We start from the raw sequence: 22195 nt of genomic DNA on the forward strand, positions 1-22195 counted from the left end.
TCAGTTACTTCACCTGGAATCTTGTCTAGAGGAAGTAATTCACTGTGTACTGAAATTAACTTGGTGTTTTGATATTATTAATGAGCTCTGATATTTTAAAACAAAGAATTTATGATGAAGACCAATGAAAGAGGAATTCTAGTATTTTTGCACTATGTATATATGTTCTCATGAATGACTAGTTTGCCATAGTTTGCTCTATTTCATTTCCTAAATCATCTAGCAATAACATTTTCTTATTTACATTACTGTTTTTCCTCTTTTGTAAAAATACCTACATCAAGTACAATATTATTGTTTTAGTCTCTTATATCTCACCTTTTAACAAGCAGTTTTGTACAAGAGTACAAAAATATTGGTTATTTTATTCCTTCAAAGCTCCCTCAATTATTTTTAGGAGTACAGGTTTTCTGTAGGCAATGTGCCAAGGAATTTGCATGCTGTAAAATAAAACATGAGGCTCTCTGTATGTCAGAGTATCTGTTTAGATATATTTATATTTTGATTACACTCTTTTTGAAAGTCTTGAATTACTGTTGACGGTAATTCCATTAAAATACCATTTAATACTCAATTCAGGTATCAAAACAGTATTGTATAAATAACAATGGCATTCCTTGTCCCAGACTATCAGCAGTCTTAAGGTTTTCAGTATAATAGATGAATAAGCAGATCAGTAAGCCTGGGGGAGTACAGCATAGCAGTGAAGTTATGTGTTTTTGCATAGGTGAATAGTCAGTGTGGTCTTGATACTTTCAGGTAGCCAGAGCCTAATAAGTGTCACGCGAAACTGTCTATTTACTTGAATGAGTGAAGAACGATATCTGGGGTTCTGTCACAGAATAATAAGATAGCATTGAGAATGACATGAGAAAGTTGAAATCTGACACAGCAAGAGATGAGGCCAGATTGTACTCCTCCATCATTGCTTTATTTGAATCATTGAGCTGTGTAATAGACCATACAGTGTTCTCAGTTGTAAGAGAAAAGGAAAAGTGTCTTACATTATGCGATAAAAGAATCAATGCACAGAAATCTGCTTATAAAACATATACTTTTATTTCAAGATGGGATAACTAGTGTAGTTCTTTAAATTAGTTTTAGAGGGAATGATCTACGAATGTGGTCCCTACAAAGCAAACAAGAGAAAGGCAAATACGTTCAAGAAAACAGTTTACAGTAACCAGTTGTAATAAGTAGTAATTAGAGTTAATGGATTTTTCCAAGAATTTAAAATATTTTGAGAGTGAAAAGAAGATTTATCCCTTATTATTTTGAAAGGTCAAAATGACTATGTTTACTTGGCTAATAGGAAGGAACTGATAAAGACAAGAAGAAAGCAAAATGCAAGTTGCTGTCAGTTAGCATGTATCCTTTAAAATATTTGCTGTGCAACACAGTCATATAGTGCCTTCGTCTTTTAGTGATTTGTGAGTACCATTGGTTTTGTAACTAAGTATGTTCATGATGTGGTGGAATTACTGGTAACACTGCCTCTAGAACAGTATGAACTTGTTTGATAAATACATTGAGGAAAGCATGAATCTGCAGTCATGAATGTTCAGTGCAAAAACAGTGCATTTATTTCCCAGTTATTGCTTTAAAATTCCCATCCAATACACTGTCTTAAAGCTAAAATGTTATCTTTTCAGGTACTTGAAGTATACTCTGGACCAGTATGTAGAGAATGATTATACTGTTGTCTACTTTCACTACGGCCTGAAGAGTCTGAATAAACCATCACTGAAATGGTTACAAACTGCCTACAAAGAATTTGACAGGAAGTATGTCTCCAGAATATTTGGTTTGTGTGTGTGTGTAAAATGTCTGTAGCTAATGGTTGAGTTAATTTTACCATTACAAATTCTTGTAATGGCCTCAGTCTGTTGGTTCTCTTATAAATGTCTTCTGTGCACTAATGAGTGTCATAGGTGCTGAAATGATTATCCAAAGTTACAGAGATGTGGGAGCAAGAACCGAGCCATCATCTTTTTGTGCACTATTTAACAAGAAGCTTGTGACACCTTATCAGCCATCATTCTGGATTAGCTCACAGGCTTTTTTTAAACCTTAAGTCTTCTCAATGCTAGGTTGTATATGAAATAGGAGATCCTAACAGACAGGTTCTCAAAATACTTGTAGTATTCATTGTTTGTTATATGTAAAGCACAGAAATGACCCCTGTGCTTGTATATGCCAGTCCTTTGGAGTAACAGTGACTGCTGCTGACTTATATTTTGGTTGGTTGGATGGGTTGTTGACTAAGCCAGAGTTCCTAGATGGATAGCTTTTCAATAGAGGAAACTGAGTTCTAAAGTTTATTCTTTGAAAACAAGCATTCATCAATAGAGCTGGAAGTTCCTATTGAAATCAGTTAGGCTTTTACTTGTTCACAAGTTATTAGTTGTTTTACTTGTTTTTATAAGTTGGCCAAAAAAGGACAACATAACTGGAAGTAGAAGCATTCATAAATGGCTTTATCCCAAAGTGGAACTCTAGATGTGTGTGTGTGTTGGGGATGAATCAGGTGTGTCTGATTTTTCCAATCTGGGAGTTGGAACAAGAAGCAAATGTCCAAAAAGTGTGAAATAGGTTAATGGGTATTTCTAGATTGAAGTGAAGTATAAATACATGAGCATCTAACAGAACTATGTACCACCCTGCTTTGAAAATGAAAATTCAAATATGCAAAACTGCTTTTGGTTATTTAGTGCCAGAGTCTCAGAGTCTTTTGAATCTCACCCAATAGCATCCTGAAATTCTAAAACCCACTATGCGAGAGAACAGCAGCCATCCAAGCTGCAGAGATGAGCTGTCATACAAAGTATCTAACTGCTTTAATGAGAAATTGATATCGATTCAGCAACAGATTGAGAAAGCTTATTTTTGCTAGTAGGTTTCTGAATATGTTTGCTATAATGCATTTATTGTTTGTGAGACAGGGTAAGGAAGAAAAAATAGCAAAGGATCTCCTATATTTTGTCTTTGGTGAAAGGTTTGGGCTCTAATAGTGTTTTTTGCTGTGCTTTGACAGTTCCTGAAAATAAACCACTCTGTGGAATTGGAAGCCTACCCTATCATATTATTTTCCTTCTGAGACAATCCCAAGCCTACTTTACAGCAGCTGTATAGGGAGAGGCAGTTTTGTTGCCTTCTCTCCTGCGTATATCACAAGCACACAATTACGCCAGAAATCTGTTTTCTCCATTTTCACTCTGTCCCAGAATGCAAGGGAACCAAAGAGGAACAGATAATCCCAGGTAGCTTTAAAAAGTAGGCAACCTCACACCCATCATTTTATTCACAGCTGAAGTTTGTAGCATGCAGTCACTGAGAAGCTCACAACAGTATTTACAGTCCAGCATATATGTTTAGCTGTACTTGCCAGAGAGAGAGAAAAAAAAACAACCAAACAACTCAAAAATAGTACCTTTCAGACCTGTTTCATTTGTGTATTTTGAGGGTCAGAGAAAAGAGGAGAATACAAAGGAAGATTGTAATTAGCTAGTATCACGAAAGGAACTGTTCAACTGGAATAATTTCAAGGGAGTAGTTCTTGGTTTTAAGGTTTACGGCAAAAGTTCGGTGAAGTCTTCTGGGCATTCAATTGTAGTTCAAGAAAATATGAAGTATGTAAACTTCCACAGAAGTAGAGGCTTATGCCTTCTGCTTTGAGGTGCAAAACAGACTTACTTCAGTAAAGCAACTCAGTTGTTTTGCTTTTTAGTTTTTATCACTGAATTTGAGTTGTTATTTACAGCAGTACCTGTTGTGCAGGAGGATACTTATTTGCTTGTATGTAATACTGGCTTCGTAAAAACAGCACAGACACGGGCCCATTTAAACCCAAAAGGAAAAACTATTTCAACTATTTAACTGTTATAACTGCTAAGTTGATCCTCTTTTCCCTCTTACAATAATCTGTTACATAAAAGCTTTTCTTGAGAATTAATGATTTTTTTTTTTCCTAACAATGAAGAGTCAGCACTGGGGAGGATGCTCCAGCTTTGAAGCAAACTTTGCAAAGCTCTAAGCAACAGTTTATATACAGAATATGAAGAGATACTTGATTGTGGGTTTTCTCAGTGTCATCTTGCTGTAAGGTTGAGTAAGATCAGCATGTTCCTGTGGTGCCTACTTTCCATTTCAGTTTCAGCCTGCTAGAATCTATTGTTTATGTACCATTATATGACAACATGGATTCAAGCAGTGCTGTAATGGAGAAAGGTTTTGTTTTAAACAAAGAGGATGATCTGATATAAAACAATGCATAATTGGCTTCAACTTTAGAAATGACTACCAAGACAACAAAAAAGAGAAAGAAGATTAGGTCTTATTTTTACACTTGAATATATATAAATTTTCTCCAGTATGAATCTCATTTATGGAGAAAATAAAGGGAGATGGAGGGAATCTGTTTTTAAGACTTCCTTCTCCTCTCAGTTCTTTTTCAGGTTGCTTCTTCTCATAATTTTCCTTCTGCCCTCCAGATGTTAAGCCCTTGAGACAAAAGACATTGGTTAGGATTATAGTAATGTTATCTTGGAATACTGCTGTATCATCAAAAGTAACCTTTTTTTTTTTTAATAAAAAAATTATTTTATGTTGAGTTTCTCCTGAATTACGTCTTTTTAATGTACTTGAATAAAACACTGTATGATATTTCTGTAACAATACCTTCCATTCAGTTATATCTATTCATTTCTACAGTCTATGATATTCAAAAATTTTCTAACAATTTCATTTTCTTTTCCTAGGTATAAGAAAAACCTTAAAGCACTCTATGTTGTACATCCAACCAACTTCATAAAAATTCTGTGGAATATTTTTAAACCTCTTATAAGGTACTTGGCAGTTCTCCTATGTAGTTTAAAGATGATTTGTTCTCTTACAGGTTGCTTTTGAAGAGCTTGAGGTAAAATATATCAAGTAACAGCACAACACCCATTTAAACTGGCTTGAACTAATATGTAAGATGAGCTCAAGCTTGAGTATGTATAACAGGGTAGAGGGTTTTTTCTTTCTAAAATAATGCAGTCTTAATTAACAAAAGGTTCAGTGATATGTTAAAGTAAGTACTGCTTTAAAACATAGTTATTCTGTGGACATGAATGACTTTTTGTTTTGTTTAGCAGCACTTAGCACAAAAAAACTAAGTCCGTGACTGGAGTTACTAGGTGGTATGGTAAAGCAGGTAATAAATAGCTAACCTTTGGTCTGGTCTCAGGTGCTGAGATGAATAGAATTGATACTACTAGTGTGTTCAAAGTTAATGAATAAGCCCTGAAGTGCTCGTAAGAATTTGAAAGAGAAAGTATAATGGTGGGTGTGTTTTACCAGTGGATTCTTTTCATTGTAAAAACTAATGGTAGCTACAAGAACCAGCAATGATGGATGGATTCTGATAAGCACAAAGTTAGTTGGACTTTAAGTTTTTGCTCCCAAACTTCTGCTACTTTCAAAGTAATTCTAACATATTGCAGATTATATTATGAATGTCCTCAGAGTTGAAGGAGTAAAGACACTTATCCTGAGAAGCCATAGCAAATCAACTTCTATTACCTCCTCATCAACTCCATATTAACTCCTACATATCTAGTTATGCTAACTTGCACTTTGTGACTGGGTAGTGATTTAATTAATTATAAAGGGAAAGTTTAAATTTTAGACAGATCAGAACATACAAGAGGCATGTGAAATTTAAGGAATTACAGTTAGAACTCATTCTGTAGTGTATCATTCATGAAAGAAGAATGACTGTAGATATTTATTGTAACTAGAAGTAAAATAAATGTCAATAATCGAAGACATAGACCACTGCTGAGAAAAATGTGACAGAAGCAGGAGGTGCAGTAGCTGACTCTACCTCAGGAACTGTATGGATTTTTTTGTTGTTGTTCCTGCTTTGCTGTAGGATGGCTATTAGGAGTTTTCTAGAAGGTTTTGGAAAAAAAGCAATCTAATCCGATAGCACTCTACTCCTTGTTAAAAAATAAAAATAAAAAAAAAATTGGCCAACAGAAACAAATTTTTACACTGTTAATAATAATAAAAGTAATTATGACAATTATGGATTATAATTGAAAGAATTAATTAACTCTGAAAAGGTCTTAAAGTCAATTACAGAGAATTCTTCATTGGCCCATGGCTTATGTGTGATGTTGAAATCAGAGACCAGAAAAAAAAAAGACTTGGAAAAAAGACAAGCTGAAAAATCTGGAGTTCTACACAAGTAGACTGATGTCTATCAGTCATAAAACCACTTGTCTGTCGGCAAAGTTTAGCACTTTCGACTTGAGAGCTTCTGAAATGCCCAAGTGACTTGCATTTGTGTCATCTCCCACTAGAGGGAGTGTGCGTATGCGTGTTTGACAACTCAGTGATAAATTCATCACTGCCAGGGAATTTTTCTCCAGTTTTGTTATCAAAGTAACCTGCAGCGAAGTACAGCTTTCATCATGAACACCTACTACTTGTATTGACAATTCATTACAGGATGGACTCTTTGTACCACAGAAAAATATGAAATTAGTTTGGACTGTACCTAACTGAACTTGAAACCTAACTTGTGATTCTTCTTGCATCAAATTTGGAAGTCTGTTTTGTTCAGCTCAACAAGAGAGCTTTATTGTTCAGAAGCTACCTGGCTCTTTTCAAAACAGATAGATCTGCTGGCCCTGCACTTGAAGGACATACACTATCCATTCTTTGAAAACCTTGCCTGTCATTTAATACTTTATGGTCTGTGTCTGTAGTCCCATTATTTCGTGTTCTGGTAGGAGGGAGTATCTAAATAACACAACCGTTGTGTTGGCCATGCAACGTTTTCTCCAGAGTTAACAGTTATTTTAGTGAGCTTTCTAATGCTGTGTGAAAGCTGTTTTTCAGTGGCTTTTAAAGCAGTGTTTTTCATATCTATGCAAATCAAAAAACATTCAGACGAAAGTCAGTTATTTTTATTCAAATCAGACTCTCAGGCATGCACTGTATATGTTTGATCATACAAAATGAAATACATCCCATGTCTCCTGCTGCTTCAATTACAGTCTAATTTTGAGTTGCATCAGCACTTACATTTTTGTAACGGAAACTAAAGCTTTCATAAATGCTTCTCCCATGCTGATTTTTACACTTCTTTCCAATTTTTTTTTAGCCATAAGTTTGGGAAAAAAGTCACCTACTTGAACTATTTAAGCGACCTGAGAGAACATCTCAAATATGACCAGCTTAATATTCCTCAAGAAGTCGTCCGGTACGTGGCAAGTTTCAAATACTTTGTCTCACGTTTCCTCAGGTACACTTGTGTTATGTTCACTGTATTCCAAGCAGAATCTGATCCTATTTCTTCAGTGATTGAAAGTTTAATTTACCTTGATAGATTTTATTCCAAAATCTGCGTTGCCTTGTAAGACGTGCTAGAGTGTGTCACGTGTTCACACAGGAGAACCCTATGTAGTTTTCTACAGGTCTGAAGCCTCTACATCTCAGTTGTGAAGAATTTTCTTCATATAATTGCAGCCTCAGTGTGAGTGTTAACAACACCAGTCCACGTGTTGCTACTACTTAGGAGTACAGTATAATGGTCATGAGCAAAAATACAACCCTGACCTCTTTGCTTGCATATTGTAACAGATCAAGTGACTTCCATTTATGAAGAGCTTTCACAGTCAGCAAAGAGTTAATTGATTTTGAATTTTATGGATATGTCTATTGTTAGCAGATCCATTACTTTTATGTGATGCATGTATGCATGCTAAGGAGGAGTAATGGAGAGGGGTATGAGAGGGAAAGATGAAGAAGTACATCAGGCTGGGATTATCAAGTGCGAGTATTAGTATCAATAACAGTCTTTTCAATGCTCCTCTTACATGGAAATGCTTTGATATACTGACAGGAAATGATTTTATGTCACTGCTGAATGAAAGTAACTGGAAGCTTTGATTATAACTGTTACTGATGCCAGGTGGGTTTTTACACACCTGAGTAAATAGGGAATAACTGAAAATACCTCAGAGCTCTGAGGTTGTAAATTAGATTGCATGGTTGCAAAAGAGAGGAGAATTGTATTCTGAGTAGCAAAGAGGCTTGAATTTTGCTTTTAAATTATAGAGTGTTCCTATTTTTTTGGACGCATTTATTACTGTACCCAATTGGCTACAGCAAAAAAAAAAAAAAAAAAAAAAAAGAAAGAAAGAAAGAAAGAAAAGCTCTTTTTTTTGTCTTGCTGAAGAATTCTTCAACAAATACTGCTTAAATTATAGTAAATATAAATTCTGTAAGACCTGCAGCATATACACTGTTATCAGGAGTTCAGTATCACAAACAAAACTGGTAGCTGTTCATATATGTAACTTGTTGGCTGTGATGCACAGAAAATCAATGACTTTTTGATTTTTACAGACATGATGAAAATCTTCGGGGGAAACACAAGGGAAAACTGCCACCTGTGGTTAAGGTTCCTCCACCAAGACCACCTCTACCTACTCAGCAATTTGGAGTCAGCCTGCAATAGTAAGCTATGAGATTTCTAACATATAAGATTTCTATATCCCGCAGCTTTCTGTAATGTGCAGGTTCACTAGACGCAAAGTCTGCAGACATTTTTTTTTTTAGTATATGTTTAGTTTCTCATTCTCTTTGAAAGCCATAAAGCTATGGGGTTAGGCAGTAACATTTATGAATTTGGGACAGGTCTTACAGTCCCTATGACCTGCCTGGTCTTCGTGCTTACAGTATCCTTGGGGTAGTTAGTGCTACTACTGCTGCACAATTTTTCTCTCCGCGGACAGAAATTTGCCCATAAATGACAGTCCCGAGCTCACCTGCTGCTGGTGGTTGCTGGCAGATAGTTTTGGAGTTACTGAGGTGGTGGATGGCAAAGCTTCAGAGTCAAAAATGGCTGCAGAAAGCTAAAATGGATGCTTTAACCTTTATATATTGTTGCTTTGTTGCCCAAGTGTTGTTCTTATCAGAGCTCTATGGAATGAAAACAATCACTCTCACAGAAGGGCCCTCACAGCTGTTTATGTAAATTACAGCACGGTATCCAGTATAAGAAATGATTTACTTAACACAAGGAATGGGAAAAAAGGAAAGAAAAGAAAAGAAATGAAGAAACCTGAAAAGTAACTAAGTCATTTCTGTCAAAGATATGGAAAGCTATCTTGCTATGGCTTCTTCCTCAAGAGCAGCTGGCAAATGTTCACGTTCAGAAAAAACAATTTAGTCTGTCTGATCCATGGACATTTGGATTTCCTCCCACCCACCAAGTCTGCTTATCTGGCGCTAATGATTCAGCTTTAAATGAGATATAAAATATAATTTTCCCCTGTTAAATGTTAAACATTAGCCCTCTGTGGCAGGCCAGCTATTAGAACAATCAATATCTATCTTATAAGAGCTGCTATGACATTAACTTTTATGATACCTCTTTAGAATCCAACCTAACACTTGAGACATGAGTAACTCACTTCCTTAATTCAGAAGGTATCTCCAGTGGACTCCACTGGGTCATTAAGAAGGACAATGTTTTATGCTGCTGCTCCTATTGTGAAAGTGGGACTGCTTACTGGCATCAGGGCGTGCAGTTTCTTGCTTCCAGTCCATCCTGTAAGTCCAGTAAGTTCTATCTAACCTCTCACAGCAAACAATGTCCTTCTCACATGCCTCAGCCTTCCTGAGTATAAAAAGGATGTCAATCCTCTACAACTTCAAAATGAGAAGTAAATGAATTAATATATGCCATATTTATGAAGAAGGTAAAGATAATGAAGGAAAGAGGATAATATGTGTTGAGAGCTTCTAAAATCTGAACCAGAAAAAGGTATTAACTTTTCTCTTGATGAATCAATTGCTTTTACTTGTTCCCTCTCCTTTTATGAGCTCTATAGTCTGTAATGGCAAAATTTCAGTGACCTCCCAGGTATTTAGCAAAGATACAGGTTTGAAGCCTTTTCCTAGGTGAGGCTCTTTCTGTTTCCTGAAAAGGCCGCAGAGTGAACCAGATTTTATTTTGTATGGGTTTATGGGAATGTGTGCACTGTATGCCATGTATTTCAGTACTGTCAAGTGGAAACAGTATTATCAGTGGTGCTATTGAGAAAAAGTTATTGCCATTATAGGACTGTTTCTTGCGGACTTCTTTTTCTGTAGTTTAAGAAAAGAAACATTAAGACTCATAATCCTGAAGTTTCATCAGTTTCAGCACCTCTGGAATGATGATCTTTAATTAGGCAGTTAAAAGATGGTGAGTGAGATTATTCAAAGCCTCCTAGATAGCCTAATTTTGATCAGATGTTAGACAATGATATCTTCTGGATATGGAAATGATTCTGGATACGATAGACTTCTGGATATGGAAAGTAGTAAAACCCACATCCTTTTGAATGTTCCTCTCTAAAAACATCAGGCAATGCTGTTGTCCTGACCACAGTTAGCAGCCACCGTGTTACTCACGAGGAGTATGGGTAGAAAGAAGTTTTGGTCATTCCAATCGTGTGTGTATGAAAACTTTATAGCAGCACACTCTCGGGCATTTAACTTGTGTCTCCTAATTCTAGATAGCTACTTCAGACATTTTCAGGGTGTTTCAAAAACTTCTGTGTACTAGTTTTGATGTACTCCTGTTATCACAGGTGTAGAATAATAGGGGGAGCTTTAGAAATGATAGTTTATTTAAAAGAACTTTTCTGTGAGTCAAGGTGCTGTTGTTGCATGGTGCAATGGAATAAATGAAGCTGTAAAGAGGGGCTCTGAATCATGTGTAGAAAGGATTTTGAACAGTCAAGTCACTGTTTTTACTGCTTGATGCATGCACAATGCTCTCTCTGTAGGCACAGAACAAACACATGCTATAGATGCAGAAAGGAAGATAGATTACATAGTTATCTGCCTGTGGTCCCAATTTTACAAATGCCTATTAGCAGAAACCTGTGAAGAAACTGTGGATCTTGTGCAGGAGAGGACTTAATTAGAGCAAGTATTTTTAAAGGGAAATATTCATTTTGATTAATGCCACTGATTCTCTCAAACCTATAAGTATTCCTACATGGTATGTTTGAATCTTACCTAGGAGAGCAGGACAGTAAAGATATGAGACGGATTCAGTAGATCAGGGATCTGTTCTGAGCTGAGTCACAGAAATTTGCTATCCCATGCCAGCTGTTCACACAGTGATTCAGCAAAGATCTTAACCCAACTTTATTTCAATTTAGATCTTTGGAATTTAAGTGTGTAACTTGTTACTCAGAGACATGAGTTTGAAGCCTTTATCATTGTGAACTCCTGTGAGGACTCTGTTGTTTGGTCTTCACAACTGGAACTTGAATCTGGTACCAAGTTCTCCTGAAGTTTACATGAGAAGTACTTTAGTTCAAACAATAATAGATGAGCTTAATGAAGGCAGTTAAATCATCAAGAATTGGGAATAGGATCTCATTAAAGTATGGGAGACAGAAAAAGGAAAAAAAAAAAAAAAAGGTGCTCTCTTGGGTTAATTCTTTGTGCCTATGTGTATGGAGCAGACTTGCCCAGTTGGCTGAATGTCTTTCCAAGGTGTTTTTGGCCTCCAGCCTGGTTTCCCTGGGTACCAAATTCTGCCTGTTTCAGTGGCCCAAAACACATTTAAATACTTGATCTCATGTTGAAAGCAGTGTGATTCTCTTGAAAATGTGAAATAACACAACTGATACCAATGTCCATCTTCATGGGCATATCAGGCCGAACACTTCTGAGGAAGTTTTGCCCACACTTGATTTTTCAGTCATAATTTAATGGGAAACCATGCTTCAGTTTGACAAGCACTTAAGAACCAGTTGGTAAAATATTTTGTGTGTTTATTGTTAATTACATCCTTTTGCTAACTCAGGCTTCTGATGTGCAGAGGGAGTGAGCAGATAAAGAATCATGATGAGCCAGTTTAAAGGTCTATCAAGCCTCACATCCTGTCTCCAGTAGAGAATAATAGCAGAAGGCTAGCAAGGAACAGTGTTAGAAAAGGGCAAGTGTACAGGGATGCACCCTCTGCTGTAATGTTGTAGTCTGTAGTCACTCCTAAGTTGCAAAGGATAGCATTGCAGTGCTATGAAAATTACTTTGTTGCTCACCAGTAGATTTAAGTTTTATAAATCCAGACATTTCAAAGAATGTTCATGTGTTGTGGTCATAAGGCAGGACTAGTTCTGTGTTCATTCTGCCTGGCTATAATCACACAAAAAATGAAGAGCAGCAGGAATTAGCTACTCAGAATACATCCTCACTACTTTGCACTGTGAGTCAAGGTAAAAAAAAATAAAAAAAAAAATAGGATTTTTCTTGTAAAAGCCATTTGTAAAATGTTGTGTTTAAAAGAGCAAGAAAAAAATTGGGGCACCCTCTACTTGTGGTGTTGAGAAAAATGCAGCTCGAGTTTCCTAAATTTGCAGAACTTAAAAAGAATTAATAATTGACTGTGTGAGCCAAGCTGAATCATCGTCTTCTGCTGTACGTTCAGCAGGCTCCTATGAACCTCTGTTGCTGCACCCTATTGCCTCTGTAATCAAGGATGGTTACAGCTGAGCTCCAGCAAAGAACACAGAGCTGACCTTGACTAGCTGTTGACATTGTTCTGTTTTCTCTGATTGGTTTTAAAATCTAAAATTAAATATCATTTGTGGGGAGACAGGGAATGCTTTGTTTTTGTATTTATTGCCATGGATGGGGAGAGAGGGCAGAGGAAAATGCACAAAATTGCAACAACTGTACAGCTTTTGCTTGTTAAATTGTTATCATAAACATTTCAGGGTGCTTTTCTTTTGGGCATAATCTTTCTGCTTGTGCATGCCGGGCATGCGTGACCACGGAGGAAGAATGCATTCTAAACTGAATCTCAGCATGTCTCAGCAGGGAAAAAATGAAAAGGAGAGGAAGAGGAGAGAGAGAGAGATTATCAACCAAGAATACTTAATGGCACTTCAGAACAATGTGTAGAGGCCTTTTGTGATAACTGTCCGCAGTCTGAAAATGAGTCATTGAATGTGTGACACTGCAGTAACTGATCACATATTCGGTAGTGAAGAGTACTCATTCTCTCTAGCCATTGTGTTTACTGAAATAGATCCCTCTTGAATCTAACATATTGTTGCAATATGATTCAGATATGCGAATCTGTTACAGAAGACTATACTGTACACTGAAATGCTCTTTTATGTCTTTCTCTCCTTAAGCAGAAAGCATAAGGGATCTCTCATTTCAAACTGCCTGATCTCTAAAAGCAGTTTGCATTGTCCATCATAGAGCACAGCTGCTCATCACACCATCCTGAACGGGGCAAGAAAAATGCAGATTATTTGACAGGATCCACAAAAGGGAAGATAGAGGTGTAATTTCATTGACCTCTGGGCTGCTCTGATTTACATTAGCTGAGGTAATGCCCCTATTATTTTCTGTCACCTCAGGTCCAGTAAGTTGAACGTGTCCCACATTATGCAATGTTGTGAAAATATGCATTCCGGCTTTCTCAGGTGTTGGAAAAACAGAACAAAGCTTTGCATTTGACTTTCAGTGAATTTTCTACTCTGTTTTGAAACACATTTTATCCTGAGGTCCTCTTTCATGTGCCGGGAATGGAACATTTCCTTCAAGAGAAAAGAATGCTGCCAAAAACAGCAAATGTGCAGAAACTGGATTTTTTTTTTTTCCTAGAGAAAGAAAAATGATGCATAAGTTTTATTATTACAAATCATAGCTCAGTTATTTGTTTCACCTCTCTGACAGATAGGCTAGTGCTCAGCAGGAGAAAGTGCTGTAAATAATCAGTTTGCTATTTATACACTGAAATGAGGAAACATATTTATAGGAAACAATAATAATTAGAAAACATTTATAAAAATCTGCTGGGTTGCTATTTGGTGTCTGTGGAGTGAGCAGCTGTAAGAAAGCAAAAACAATCAAATCAGCGCAACTTCAGAGAGGCTGAGAATGGGTTCCATGAGCTCAAATTGTCAATAATAAAAATGTAACAGCTTCCAAGCAAATTAAAGTCTTGATGATGTCCCCATTTAAGTGATTTAGGCTTTTGACTGATTTTAATAAAACTTGCCCTAAAATTTTAAGGTACTTACTTCAACACATGAAACAAAATTATTTGATGCACAAGGAATGTGTCTTAACTGCCATATTACAAAAGCTATAGTATTTTTCCTCTTGTCTTGATTTGCTGCAAGCTTTTCTTCAGTGGTATCCCAAATTTGACCTTGAAATTGGGCTTGTCTCCCACACCCTTTTCTTGTTTAGACACTTTCTGGGGGTTATTATTTCAACCTTGGGAATTTCAACTTTGCATGCAGTGCAAATAACCCCCTGAACCTCCTTGCTGTTTATTAGTGGGCTGTGGAAAAATTGCCTGTTCTCTTCTATTTTGGGGCAGGTTTGTTAGGCAACAGTGATCTGCTGCAAACAAGAGACCAAGTGAGTCATGTACAGAAGCAGCCATGGCACATGGCTCATGTGTTCTGTGCTTAGATGGCTGCATTCCTTCTGTAGGGGATGAAAGCTCACAGCATTGCAGCACAGCTGCTTTTAGATTTTTCCTCTCCGTGGTCTATATGGAAATCAGGGAGAAGGGAAGCACAACACAGGTCTCGGAGCTGTTCTTAGAGCGTTGCACAACTGCATGGTTATAGCACTCAGGCTGGCTTTCCACTCTGAAGTGTCACCAGCACATGTGAGACTGCTCTAAGCTCATTGAAGGCAGTATCGGAACTGGAGGGAGCAGGAGAGGCTTGGTACTTTGAGAGTGACAGAACTGATATCTGTGTCTGGGAGGATTTTGCTGCTGGGATGTAATTTCCCTCAGGCACCTGATTGTCCCTGTGGGTAAGATGAGGATGCTGCACTGAGGACTAGGCCATAGATATGGACCTGGAAGCCTTGCAGGCAATGACTGTCTCTAGTTAGTGAGTTTTTTTTTCCCTAAAACACTCACGGCCTTTGGAATAGCTCTCATAAGATGTCTGTGATAATGAGAAAGATTGAGATTGTCCTTTGTCTTATACGTCAGGTCGTAAATCTTTCTTCTGGCCATTGCCAAGTTATGATGATACAGCAAAGAATGATCACTCCAGCTAGTCCAGTACTGTTTTAGGTTGAAATTAATGGCGCCTTGCCGGTATGTAAAGACAGCAAGTTGCAGCATTTGATCTGAAGCTCAAAGTTGTAAACTATAGCACATTACTAATATGTAGAAGGTCAGACTTCAGGATTATTGGAATTAAACTCAGTTCTTGCCATTGGTCTTTTACTTTCCCCAAGTGCATTACATGTGTATGCAGAATCTTTTTGGTCAAATGACTAAAACTATTCTGTTACAAACTTAGTATGTGAAACTGGATTGTAATTTCTTGTAGAATTCCTGTATCTGCTTACATTAAAGAAAATCCCTCTTTCCTAAATAGTTCCTGTTAGATGTAGTTGCAGTGATGTTTCCACAAATTAATATTAACATGCATATAAAGCAGTATTGAATTTTATACACTTAAGTGTCTGGTATAAATACTTTGTTGAATAGGAGCAGGAAAAAAATGTTGAATGGATTGATTTTGATATAGGGAAGCTATGGACTCCTGTCAACAAAATTTACATAGGAAGAGGGCTCTCACAAATACTACTGCTACTCAGAAATACTACTACTACAAGCTTTTAGAAATCATTGGCTGGAAGGAGAGGAATTAAAGCATAAAATCAGTTTTGTGTTTGTTTTTGGTCTGCTCATGCACCTGTGAGTGTTTAGATGGTGATTAATTATGAGTTGTTCCTAGCATTATAAGGAAATGTGAGATAAAGAGGTGAGGGGAAGAAATGAAAATACCACATAAGGGTTAGAGATGACATAGGGAAAATGATCCAGGACTACATGATGAGGAAACAGAGGACATCATAGGCTACAAATCCATAGCATATCAACTTTGTTCTGCAGCTGAAGGAACAACTTATTCCCTGTCCAACAGCAGGGAGGTCTAGGTCTTTGAAGCAGTACAAACAATGGCACTGATGGCTCAGCATTGTGCCTCTGAAGTGATGAATGAGATCAAACTGCTTGGTGGTTGAACACCGAATAGTGTGAAGCGTATTAATTCCCCTGTCAGTTTATGAGTAAGAGAGGTAAAACCACAGGGCAAGTTGGTGACTAAGCCAGGATCTTGATGCCTCCCTTGTGAAGAGCTCCCCCACCAGCCCTGTGTGTGAGCCTGGGGTGACCATCCTCCTCTGTGGAGTCTCAAAATTAGGCAGTCTGCACGTGCTCTTCTATCTCCCTTCTTAGGCACAAGGAAAACAAACATGAAGTAGAATGGCCAAGGGCCCAACAATTTCCCTACTCCTCCATGCAGACTGATATTGCTGTGACATTTATTTCAAAGTATATGTTTACGTATAGTGTAAATGCAAAATAAAATCATTGATGGCTCATTCCATGCAAGTGTTATGAAACTGTATCTAATACAGTCCAGTTAGTATCGGTTGTTTATATTAATAAAATAAGCAAGTCTACGCAGAAAGAGAAGAAATCACGCTGCCTTGAGAAGAAAAACTCTTAAGACTCATTCCTATCTACAGCCACAACCGCAGCCAGGAGCACTGGGTGTGTTTAATATGCTGTGTGTATCAACTTGTGTGAGCACCTCGCACACTCTGTGGAATAACCACAGCAGTTGCAGCCTCTCATAATGCAGCCTTTGTGCTGTTTTGTGCTGGTGCTTTAGAGCTCATCAGTAAAGCTGGTCACCTTTTAAATAGGACATTATTTTTTTCACACAAATATATTTGATTTTTACATTAAAATCCAAGATTCATCCTTTATTTTGTTGTTGATTTCTATAAAAATGTATCAAAATGCTCGACAGAGACTGTATTTTTGTTATACTAACTACTAGAGACATGCTTTTAGATAATTGCAGAATTTTCTGTGCTTTCTAGATTGAGAAAATGCTATGTTTGAATTTCTGCCTCAGCTGCTCACTCATGAAAGAAAAGGAAATCTAATTCTGTGAGAATCACTCAAAGCATTAATAAACTCAATCTCACTGCATCACTTTGCATTCAGAATAAATAGTGCAATATCCTTTTATTTATGCATACTCTGTGACTTAAAAAGAAAGGAAAAAAAAAATCTGCATGATAAAAGGCTTCTAAACTTGCAGCATTCCCCAAGACTGTTATAACGCACTCGATGCAAGCTTTCTTTTTTTGTCTGCTTCCAAGCTGCTTTCAAACCATGTTCCAGCAGTGGTGTGCAACTGAATCCAGACAGCATCGTCACTGCTGTGTCACCACCACATTGTTGGGCACACCAACCAGGGGAACAAAGAGAAACCAACCTTGTCTGGGGGCAAATTCAGCCTGGAACACCTTTCTGCTACTCTGCCTTCAGCTCCTCTTTGGTTCAGCAAACAGCCCTTCTTTATATGCGTTGCCTTTGTGGTTGTACAGTTTTTCTAGCAGGAAAAAAAAACATTCAGGAATGTGCTTTGAATAAAACTCTTTGGCTCATTCTGCAGCTCTTGTAGTTGTGCAGGACTGTTGTGTTTGGTGCAGGCACCAAGATGTGGGCTCCTTGATTTTTGGAAGGAAATGCATGCTTTCAAAGTCCCTAGGGTTATTCCCGAGACTGTTCTGCCTTTTGTTTGATTCTTTGTCTGCCAACACCACTTACAGACTGATACTTTTTCTTTTTTTTCTGTCTTTCTAACAGTATCAAGGACAAAAATAGAGGTGAATTAATTCCCCCAGTAATGAAGGAAACTGTGTCCTACCTAAAAAGAAAAGGTGAGTTCTGTGTCAAAAAGGGATGTGTCTTTCAGAACAAAGACAGCAGTATGTAATCCTTAGTGCCTGATTCAGCAAAGTTTATTGCTGCAACTTCAAAATGAAGGATGTATTCAAATCCAAAAAATCTGGGTGGCAATTGAGCGTTGCCTTGAGAGCTTTGATTGGTAGAAAATATTTTGTTATCAGATTATTGTCTCACTACAAAAAATAAAAAAATAAAAAATAAAATAAAAAGATTAGGGAATAGCAAGTGAGAGAGGATGTCTTGAAATAGACATCACCAACCCATATCATACTGTGGCTTTTAAATAGAACGTGCAGCAAAAATCAATGAGAACTTCTGTATTTATAGAACTCACTGAAGAAAATGCATTTTGTAGGAGTAAGCCTGAAGTCTTCCCTTCACAAAAGACTTCTACTGGCATTTACAGACCCTTTGACTGCAAGTCTATGGTTGCAACATATAGGGATACAGTTTATAGCAACCTTTATTTAAGATGAGAACATTCAAAACTCATGTTCACAAATTACCTTCACGTAGAAGGCAAAGAGGGATGCACTTTGCACTGCTGGCTATACAGTGGTCTTCCTCGTGTGTACTCAACCAACACAATAGAGGAAGGAAGTATCACGTGCTATCTGTAGGGCAAGCATGCTGTGTTCCCAGCTTAGGGATGGAGAAACAGGCAGGGAGGAAGAAGGGGATAAGGCTACAGTTCTGACATTCTTTTTTTCTATATAATGTGAACATTCTAATCTCTGATTTTGAAGGTGATGAGAGTAATATTTCCATCCTTCTTCCTGCTCCAAGGTGTTAGAGTTCCATGAATGTTCATTAAATCTTACAGTACCAACTCCAAATGATAGATGCATTTATGTTACAGGTGAAATAAAAGAAACAGGGCATAACACAGCTATGTGACTGGTGCAACACTGCTAAGTGCTAGAACTGGGAGTGATTCCTATGATCTCTGAAAGTACAGTGTGAATTTTTAATAGATGTGTCAGTAGAGGCAAGTGAAGAAAATCAGAATGTTTGGTTCTGGTATTTTTTGTGGGGATGCAGGTGGCATTGTTGGTTGTCATATTTGTTTGTTTGTTTTTTAATTAAACATCACTAGTCCTTAACGTGCTATTAATTTTGGTTAATGTTTAAACAAATTTTAAGGATTAACATGATTTTTCTTAAGACAAAAATCAGGCTCACGGCTCTGTATTCCTGCTATATATGACAGTTTCATCTGAGGTTTTCCTTGTTTAAAGATCTATTTGTATTGACAGCTCACAAATAGAGAATACAAATGTTGAGTAAGTTATTGCCTTCCATTGAGAGGCTTACCCCAAACCTACATCCCACAATATTCCCCATCCTCAACTGCATTCTTGAGCTGCTATTCTGAACAAGGTACATTTTCCTTGCAAATGTGTTTAAATGTGTTCGAATGTGTTCAGTGTTGATTTCTGATTGTTTTAACTGTTGCCACTAGAGTTTGATTTGAATTTATTTGAACGTTAAGAGAGAAATATCAAACATTTTTAAAGCATGCACTGAATAGGCTTCACATTTGTGAAAAGAGAGAGGAAGGAATGCGAAGAAAAACATTACTTTTCAGCTGTGTTGCAGATTCTCTTGAGAAATCTTGGCTTCATTTGTATCAGCGCAAGATCATGCTGGTTTAAATGAGGACAGACTATGCAGCATCTTTCCCTCACTGCTGGACTATGCTCCTCCATATTTTAGTTTCTCCTGTAGTAAATAAGAACATTTTATTGCACGTTTTATTTTTGTTTGGTTTTCATACCTTGCAAGCAGCTTAATGATATGGATCGGAGATTAAGAGGGAGATCCATTGCAGTGGATACCTGATTTCAGTTCACAAACAGCAGAGCGTAGCTTTTGTAGGCTTCCTTGTGTACAGAACAGCTGGCTACAGAAATTGGTGATTTATCTTCAAAATACCTGTACCAACCAAAGGCCAAGGATTGGAGTGCTGCCAGTTGTGCTATTCAAGGTATCTACTGATCTGCAGTACATGAAGAGCCCCTAAAAGACTTTATTGAAGGCCTCTAGATCTTAATTTCCACTAAAGCTCATAAAACTGTTCTGGTATTCCGGATATGCTGCTTCAGGCACCTTAAAGACGAAAACTTTTCAGACGTAGCTTGTTTCAAATACATTGTTGTTAAATGTGTGGAATGTAAATAGTTCACTACTAAGAATGTTGAAGGCAAGTGACTGGCAGCTTGAGACAATCCCTGTAATTATAATTGTAAGTGGATAATTAGAGCATGTGTAGTGGATCAGTGCGTGCCCCATCTACAGATGAAAGCCAGCTTTTTTCATGTTTTAGATTGTTATGAAACAATCATACTTACATACATTTAGCTTATCTTAATAGGCAAATACCTTGTACTCCCTAATCCACAGGAGTCCGGAGAGCTAAGGATGAACATGCATTGATATCACAAATTCTCATGGCTGTTATTATTGAGAAATTGAGTGAAAGTTTAATCACTAAAATGTCAATTGATTTAAATTTCTGTATAGAGAGAGGATAGTTTGCTTATCTTGCGCTTCGTTGCACCTGTTTAAAGACTTTAAAGAAGTTGTATTTTGCTGGTGACCAGTTTTTCATTAGTAACTTGTTATGACTGAACACAAAAGGTCCACTTCTCCTTATTCTTGATGTTTTTCTTGATGTTTTCTCTGGTAGCAACTGCAACAGTATCAGACACTTCCATCCCACCATTTGTTGGGTCCAGCTTAGTTTTCTGAAGCCACCATTCCTACTGCACAATATAGAAATTTAAAATAAAAACAAAGCAAAAGCAAATTAAAAATAATAACAATAACACCAAAGTTTCAGCTTTCATGGATGTAATTAAAGAGAAGATTTGGCTCAAACTTAACATTGCAGAATGTCTCTGAGATGAAGGCTTGTTATTCTGAAAGCAGTAATCATCCTTGGGTTTTCTCCAAACATCCTCTTTTATTGGCTACAACTTCATCTGTTCAGTGCAATATCAGTACAGTTTGTGAAGGATAGTCTCTGAGGGTATGTGGTGATATTTTTGAACAAAAGCCCTTGTCCTGCTTTGTGCATCTGTGCAAGTTGGTAGCACAGTGATGCTGAGCACTGATCTGTAGTTCAGCTTCACGCTTACTAGCCAGCCTGTCTCACTTTTCCCCATCTTTCTGTCCTTGTGTCCTCAGGAAGGAAGGCCATCAGATCTGCCAGCGTTGGCATCTTCCAGCTAAGCATAGGTTTGTTCTGAGATGACATATTCCTTATCACAAGGAGATGTCCTCTAACCAGATTTCTCAGTTAGGGAGACGGCTTGTCAGGTAGAGCATTGGCTGACATTTTCAGCCAGCTGATGCTTGAAAGCCAAGTACCTGCCATGCCGAAGCTGTTAGCAGTAGGTGATAGACATGCATTTTTTTGCACTTGTTTATAAGTGTGCAGGTATCTGTAGTACTCGCTGTCTGCTCTGATTTTAACTCTTTATCTAAATCTGGAATATCTCAGTTCTGCCATCAGCCTCAGCGCGTGTTGGTTCTGGTGCTGACAGCCCTGGAGGCTGACTGGCAGCATTCTTTGCACTCCAGACGCAGCTGTGAGTGCAGCGAAAACTTCAGCTCATCTTCCAGAAGCGGCAGAAATTCACTGTAATTATTTTTTCCATTTGATTTTTGGCATAGTTTCCATCCCTATAGAATTATCAGGGGTTAGTTTTTGGTTTTGTAGCTGAGAATTTGCTCTATCAAATAGTGTTATTGTGCTCTTTGCATCTGTTGTAGTTTCCATGGAAATAAATAGGACGCATGACTTCGGAGTGACCTGTGAAGAAAGTCACCCAATACTGCAAAAGCTTAGCAGACAGATTCCTTTGCAGCTGGTCATCTTCTGGACCAAAACAGAGAAGTTTTCTTAATTTCAAAAGCCAGCTGATGATTTAGTCAGACCTTAAAGGCAAGATGGGTTTAAAAGAGCTCATCTGTGAGTAGACCTGCGTAGTAACCAGCAAACCAGAGGACTTTCTTCCCTGCTCAACCTCTTAACAACTTGTTCATCTGTCTAATTTAGGCTTGGCTTGCGTTTACACTAAATAAGATTTTTGTGTACTACCTTATCTCTACTGTGCCTTGAGAAATTACCTTGCTTAATTAAATATTCACTCTCTTGTCAGAACAATTCAAAAGTGTTCATAACCTGATGTCATTCCTTTGGTGGTAATGATCTTGAGATGCTTTGCACGCAGGCCCTTTTCTCAAACAAACCCAGTTTATGCCACAGGGCAGTCATTTTTTCTCTGGTTAATTTGTCTCCACGTGTCCTCAGCAACCTACTTAGTGCTGAAGTGAGTTGCTGATGGGAGCTGTCTCTTCTTA

The 22195-nt window shown here is 37.5% G+C and overlaps 1 protein-coding gene across 2 annotated transcripts in view; it reads left to right on the forward strand.

The window, feature by feature from the left end:
- ARHGAP8 (Rho GTPase activating protein 8) overlaps positions 1-22195 on the forward strand; it is a 76768-nt gene that overhangs the window by 34895 nt on the left and 19678 nt on the right. For both annotated transcript variants that reach the window (NM_001204389.2, XM_025149094.3), the window contains exons 5-9: positions 1653-1784; positions 4758-4844; positions 7154-7252; positions 8401-8511; positions 17726-17799. In NM_001204389.2, coding sequence (NP_001191318.1) covers positions 1653-1784; positions 4758-4844; positions 7154-7252; positions 8401-8511; positions 17726-17799 — 503 coding nt within the window. The remainder of the gene's footprint in view (positions 1-1652; positions 1785-4757; positions 4845-7153; positions 7253-8400; positions 8512-17725; positions 17800-22195) is intronic.

The sequence above is a fragment of the Gallus gallus genome, chromosome 1, assembly GCF_016699485.2.
Source record: "Gallus gallus isolate bGalGal1 chromosome 1, bGalGal1.mat.broiler.GRCg7b, whole genome shotgun sequence".
In the NCBI taxonomy this organism is placed as follows: domain Eukaryota; kingdom Metazoa; phylum Chordata; class Aves; order Galliformes; family Phasianidae; genus Gallus; species Gallus gallus.